General features: G+C 45.6%; 1 protein-coding gene across 1 annotated transcript; it reads left to right on the forward strand.

Annotated features, from left to right (window-relative positions):
• The first annotated feature begins 690 nt into the window (after window positions 1-690).
• Window positions 691-7,109, forward strand: hoxa3a (homeobox A3a). Its single transcript, XM_080045479.1, has 3 exons — window positions 691-842; window positions 2,792-3,371; window positions 6,100-7,109. The coding sequence occupies exons 2-3, from the start codon at window positions 2,909-2,911 to the stop codon at window positions 6,891-6,893; spliced, it is 1,257 nt and encodes a 418-aa protein (XP_079901605.1). The 5' UTR covers window positions 691-842; window positions 2,792-2,908; the 3' UTR covers window positions 6,894-7,109.

Raw genomic sequence — 7,109 nt, forward strand, 5'->3', positions numbered from 1 at the left:
TGAAAACGAATAGCTTGTCCTTGTGCCGTAAGATTGAGGATCATATGCAAAAAATGTAGGTTAATGATTAAGCCGTGGATAGAAGCCCCTTTATGTCCCGTGGAAATGGAAATGCAGCATGGTCAGCGGCTCATTATTCCTTTGTATTCTCCCCCTCACTCCAACAGCTCATCCACTGGGCTCATAATTCCACTGCAGGTCGGTGGAGTAAATAATAAACTAAAAGATTTATTAAAACACTTCAAGGAATGACTTCCATTCTATATGTAACGATGCATTATTATTTTATTCTCTAGACACACTGCCTCATTTGGTTGGGGGAGGAGGAGAGGCAGCCACTTGATTTGAACTGGCTTTCCAAGGCGCTACTTATTTGCATAATTTTTTTTGTCTATGGTGACGCTCTTGGTTCGGGGCAGTTCACTGGTGTCTGCTTGGTACTGGTGAAGGATCACACAGTCTAGCATAGCCTGGGCTGAGTTTAATATTGCTATGAAGCCCTGGCCATTGCTCTATAGTATGACGATATGTTCAATCTTGGGGGCAGATAACTCTTATCTCGCTGACCCGACTGCTCACGCCTGCTTTCGTAATCTCGGTTTACCCATCCACGTCGAGTAGGAAGAGAAAAAAAAGTAAGAAAGGAAAGGAGTTTCTCTCGGCTCTTCCCTTTTTTTGTGTTGTGGCTGCTAATGCCTGGTGTATGGCAGGGCGCAGTCTGCTGCTGCTTCACCCTGCAAGCCCTGCCTTTAAACTTTTTCTCTGGATTACTGCTTTGATCGATTTCGCCGCTGAATGAGAGAATACCGCTCGGTGCTCTGCATTCGTCGTCTGAGGAGAAGGTAAGCAGGCCAGGAATAGGCACCCTCGGTTGTAAATGGCGGAGTTTGTGTGTCGCGCGGTGATTTATCACCGTATGACTTAGATCTCGGTTCAGGAAGAGTTCACACACACAGAGTCAGGCAGACAGATTTCTCTTAACGTGGAGCAGCAGGCTGCTCTGCGTAGAGGAGCTCAAGTCTGTCATTTGTCTCTCTTTCTCTGCCATTTATGACTATCACCATGAGATATACACACCAGCGAGTTTTCTGGTATCTCTTCCAGGTCATCGTGGGTGCAAATATAGTGAAGACACCTTCTTTCACTCTGCGGTTTAGGTGCGTTGAGGGAAAGCCCAAGGCTAATTTTTGACTGTTTTGCTTCTTGTTATGCACGGCTGCACACACCCTTAAATGTTCGACATTTTAATTTCTATGTGTTTTTTGCTCATGAATGCAGCTAAGTTAGGCTATGTGTTTACTCCAGGACTATCTACTATGGTTTGTGAAATAAACAATATGTTTGTTGCAGCCTAATAACATCGTTATTGTGGGGATCGAGTTTACTGCGCAAAAGGGCCTATGTTTCAGAAGTTTTAATTCGAAATCAGGGTCAAAATAATTCGTTTTTAATTGTTTTTTTCTATTAATTTTATTTGCCTACATATAATTATCTCCATTGATTGAGGCGAATGCAATGGTTAAATCAGTCAGAGCAGACCAAAAACCTGCATGATTTCAGAAACAAGTTGTAAATGAATTGGGCGGATAGAAATTTGATTTGAATTAAACAAGTCTTTATTTTTAAAGCTATCACAGCTAATTGTCGTATTATTATTATCATTATTATTATTAGCCTTTAATTATTATTATGCTTTGCTTTTTATTTTATTTCAATGGCAATGGTTTAAACACAGGCAGTCCACATTAAATATAGGCTATCACTGCTTCATAGTAATGTCACATTATAAAATATTTCCCCATAATGACCCGTGGATCTGTGTCCATAATTGTTTATAGCTTCCCCAATAATTCTTTAACGGCTGACCCCCGTGGTTACCTGCGTGAGTAATGGTGTTTTAGGAGCAGGCTCTAGCTGTGCCGTCCCGGGTTTCTGTCCGCCTCAAGTAGCGGGCTTGGCTGCTCACCGGGCCGCTCCTTCCTCGCAGGCCGTCCCGGCCCACTGACCCCCATATATCACCGCGACGGGCCGCCGAGCAGACAGCACCGACAGCAGCCATTATTATGGGCCTGCTGCAAGGGAAAAGTTCACGCCGTGGTCATGGAGATGCACGGATGCCCGCCCGGTTTTTCAGGTTTCCTCGTGGCCCTTCCATTTATCTCGCAGCATGCACAGAAAAGAGAGAAAAAAAAGAAGGGAATGCGGTTGTTTATTCTCTGCGCCAGGTGGCCGAGGACGGCGTCTATCCTCATACTGAAATACGTTTTTTTTTTGTACTAACAGTGAAAACAAAAAAAATGGGTTAACGTTTGTGGGGCACCGGGAAAATTTTCCCCTGCTAGATGGGAAATTAGATGTGCTGCTGACAGCCCTGTTGGTAGAATAACAATGTAACAGAAATAGGATTTTCCTGTGTGGTAACCCGCTAATAAGCTTTTCCTACAGCGCCCCTTTTTACCAACAGTATTTCCTCCTTAGGGTGTACCTAACTCTAGATTCGGTTTCGTTGTTTATACGTTTTAAATGTCAGTGTCTTGTTAGACCCTCACGTTCATTTGGCAACGTGAAATGCCTTTGAAAGTTTTTTTTTATTTTGACATGGTATGGCACAGATGGTAATACAAGGTTAGTGCTTGCCTTTGTGCCCCGTGTAAGCCATAAGGTAAACGGTAATAGTCTACAGAACTGTTGGCCCTATCTCGCTTCCATAGTCTCCAGTGTCAACCCTGCATTGAAAAGTAAGATGGATCGCCACCATTTCTTCTCCTCACAGTGCTTCTTGTAACCCTAGGTTCACCCGAGGAGGCCATTGGCGGAGAGGCGTCACGTGACCACGGGGTGCCAATGTTATTCTACAAGGGTGTCAAGACCCTGTCAGTTTCTGAAATAAATATTGGGAAACGGCGAGATGCAAAAGGCAACCTACTACGACAGCTCCGCAATTTACAGTGGCTACCCGTATCAAAGCGCAAATGGCTTCAGTTATGATGCCAATCAGGTCCAATATCCCCGGGCCTCTCATGTGGAAAGTGAGTACCATCGACCTGCCTGCTCCCTGCAGTCTCCTGACGGCTCCGTGGCTCTGCAGAAGCCGGGGGAGATGGCGGAGAGCTGCGACAGGACCACAGCCATTCAGGCAGCGCAGTCTAAGGTTCATCCCGAAAGCAATCAACCGCAGGTGCCGGTGTCAGGCCCGCCCCCTCCCTCCCAATCCCCCGGTGCTATCAGCCAAAACACGAGCAACGGGTCGAGCCAGCCCGGTGCCAAGAACGGCTCCCCGACCTCTACGGCTCGCAGCAAACACATCTTCCCCTGGATGAAGGAATCCCGTCAGAACACCAAGCAGAAACCTACCAGTAGTTCCAGTTCAGGTACTAAACACTGCTGCTTGCTGACACATACACAGCCTTGGTAGTCTCTGACCACAAAGTTACATATACGTTTTGATGAGGGAGGACACACTATAGGGGGTAGAGGCAGTTGGGTGGTAAGGTAAAGGGTTAGGAGGGAGGGGGCAAACCCCAACAGGACAATAGGCAAGACAGCTTTATTTATATAGCTCATTTCTTACAAGAGGCAGTTTCAAAGTGCTTCACATAAAAGCTTGTCATACTGTAACATTAAATAATATAATGCATGCATTACAAGAGGGCTTTACATTGAAATAGAAAGGGAATGAACATAAACACAGGGATGGAATTCCATAAAAAGAAAATACGATATACATTTAGACTCTTATTACCAGTCCAGCTCGCATCTGACAACGCCAATTTAAAGGTTATAATGTTCATTAATTTAGTGTCATAGAGGTGTTATTTTTTAGTCTTTAAGTTTTAAGTCAGTGGTTTGTGGGATTATATTGCATTGTATGCAAAGCTTGTGTTCCCTATGCATGGGATCCTAAAGTGATTCAGGATTTGCAGCCAACATTTGACCACAAGCACACTTTGTTACTTTCATTGTATATCCTGCAATGATTTAGTCAAACCATCTTGGGAAATTATCCAAAATGCTACCCCAAACATTACATACTCTTAATACAGTAGTATATGCTTGCAGACTGTAGGGGCCTCAACATTGCAGACCCCACCATTTGTTGTCCCTTTGCCCTGCAGCTGACCTGTTCCTACTGTAAACAGGCATCTCCACTGATCACACAATGTTCCCGGAGAGACAACAAACACGCACAACAGTTGTTTCAGTTTGTCCTGCTGTTTTGATTAGAGGGAAACTTGGTGGGCCAGAGTGGTGGGGGGAGAGAGAGGGGGGGGGGTTATGTTCTGGGGGTGTTTATTTACTTAGAGCCAAACTAAAAACTCAGAGATGCTCATCTTCCCATGACCTCCTTCTTAATCTGTAGATTTTATGAGGTACTATTTCAATTTAGGTACGTACAAGTATTAATCAACAGTGAGAATTAAAAGTTACGTGGCATAAATTTGATTCATGTTTGGGGAAGTGTTTATTTTAGTTTAGCACCCATAAAAATGCTAACCACTCAGGCAAGATTTACAGGCTTTCGCAGGCCACATCCTGCACTTTTGATGAGGAACACTTGGTGGGTCAGGTTGAGGGAATATAGGTTTGAATTAACATGGAACCTATCAAAAGAATCAGAAATGCTCTTCCAATCAACTCATTTTTTTAATATATATAAATTAATTTGGTAAGTTTCTTGAAATAGAGTTACGTTATAAGTACGTCTTCTGCTAGAGCTGAAATCGAAGCAGTATGGTGTCCACTCTTTTGACGCACACTTTACGCACATTCGCAAACCAGAGCCTGCTTTTTTGATTAGAGGAACATGTGATGGATCAGGGTTGGGGATTGTGTGTGGCTATATGAAAACAAACAACCCAAATCTTAAATTAGATGCTCTCCCAGTGGCCCTCTCATTGTAATATATGGACAAATTTATAATGTAGTTATAAATACTCTTCTGCACTACGATTTTTTTTATTGCATCGGGAGTTTGGTTTTTCATTGAGATATGTGTTTGGGAAGGTGTTTTTATTAGTTTTAACAACACGCTAAGTTGCTAACAATTCTGAAAAGCCTTTTACGCACGTTTTACGCACGTTCGCAACAATGATGATGCTAACCCTGCACTTGACCCATATTTCCTAAATCGGTCTTTTTTCTTTTTGAAATCATACTAACTAAAAACAATTGGACATTCTAAAACTAAAATTAATCCATAAATGGCCATCGTAGTACAACTCGTGATCTCTAGGGATTGCCCTACATTCATGGGCTTTCCCCCTGTTCCTCGCCTTCCCTTCTCTTTCATCTCTGTAATAACCTAATGGGCCGGGTTATGTCATGCTGCATTCCTTTTGCTCCAGGTTCAGGCGACAGGTAGTGAAATTTATTAAGTGTTGGCCGCGTGCCACAGCGGTTAGTAGACCAACGCCTTGCTGTTCTGCAGCCAAGCTCCAGCCTCTTAGAGGGAGGGAGGCTTATCAGTGGAGTGCAAGGCGAGCTGCTTCATACACCCCGAGGAATACATAATGCTTGTGTTTGCATTGCGCGTGTGCTACTCTGTTAGTGCGGGGGAGGAGATGAGGGTCAACATGTTTTAGTATGAAATCTGAGTTTACCTGGTTCCATATCAGATACTGACCCACTATTCTCCAGTTACATCCCCCCCTCCTTTGCAGTTAGTGTAGCGTTCAGCACAGGCGCAGTGTGCAACCATTGATTGCTAATTGTCTTATGGAGCCCTCATGATAACCCTTGTGCTCAGCAGCAGGGAACAGATTTATCAAATTGTTGTTTGCAACACAGACGCGAACGCACGCAAGCAAACGTCGTTGACAAAACCGCTATTTAAGTAGTGGAGCAGGGGATATTTATCAGGTATACTGTTTTTGCTTACCACCACCATCCCCACTCCTTGATGGTTGAAAGTTCTGTTATCAGCTGTGTCCGTGTTGTGCTTTCACTCTCACTCTGTCTCTGTACATCTCTCTCTCTCTCTCTCTCTCTCTCTCTCTCTCTCTCTCTCTCTCTCTCTCTCTCTCTCTCTCTCTCTCTCTCTCTCTCTCTGTCTGTAATGGATTACTGATTGACATCCTGCTCTGCTCCTCTCCCTGACAGTGGAGAGTTGCCCTGGGGACAAGAGTCCACCGGGGGGGTCAGCAGCGTCGAAGAGGGCCCGGACAGCTTACACCAGCGCGCAGCTCGTGGAGCTGGAGAAGGAGTTCCACTTCAACCGGTACCTGTGCAGACCCCGCAGGGTGGAGATGGCCAACCTGCTCAGCCTCACCGAGAGACAGATCAAAATCTGGTTCCAGAACCGCAGGATGAAGTACAAGAAGGATCAGAAGGGCATTGGAATGATGCCTTCCCCCGGTGGACAGTCCCCTCGGAGTCCCTTGGGCCCGGCCTCTGGTGGTGGAGGCGGCTTAGGATACCTCAACTCTATGCATTCTCTTGTAAACAGTGTACCTTATGACTCGCAGTCGCCGACGTCTTACAATAAACCTCATCAAAATGCATACGGCATGGCCACGTCATACCCCCCACCTTTGAACAGCTCCCTCAACAACTGCCCTCCCTCCCAGAAGAGGTATCCCGGGACCGACTCGGCCACGCCCGAGTATGACGCGCATCCTCTCCAAGGTAACGGCAACTACGGGACGCACATGCAGGGCAGCCCCGTTTATGTCGGCGGAGGTTACATCGACTCAATGCCCAACTCTGGGTCGTCCGTTTTCGGTCTGACCCACCTCCCGCATCCGCCGCCCTCCAACATGGACTACAATGGAGCAATCACAATGGGCAACAGTCAGCATCACGGAGTGTGTGATCCGACACCGACGTACACAGACCTGACGTCGCACTACTCTCAGGGAAGAATCCAGGAAGCGCCTAAACTGACGCATCTGTAGCAGTGGCGCTGCTGCCTGGATCACTCCGCCCCATTGTTTTATCCACCTCCAGACACATTACCGCTTTGTTTCCGCGCCTCCTCACGGCTTCCACTTTCTCCCTACCTTTGTTTATGTTTTCTATAGTTTGATGTGTGAAGTAGCGTAGGATAAATAATCACGACTTGCTTGAATTTTTTTTCTCTATTTGCTCGTGTCATTGTCTAAGACCTTTAT

Source organism: Ammodytes marinus, assembly GCF_949987685.1.
Source record: "Ammodytes marinus genome assembly, chromosome: 17".
Lineage (NCBI taxonomy): Eukaryota > Metazoa > Chordata > Actinopteri > Uranoscopiformes > Ammodytidae > Ammodytes > Ammodytes marinus.

Coding starts and splice junctions, on each gene's coding strand:
- hoxa3a (XM_080045479.1), top strand. CDS start 2,909: ATGCAAAAGGCAACCTACTACGACAGCTCCGCAATTTACAGTGGCTAC. Junction 3,372..6,099: donor TACCAGTAGTTCCAGTTCAG/GTACTAAACACT, acceptor TCTCCCTGACAG/TGGAGAGTTGCCCTGGGGAC.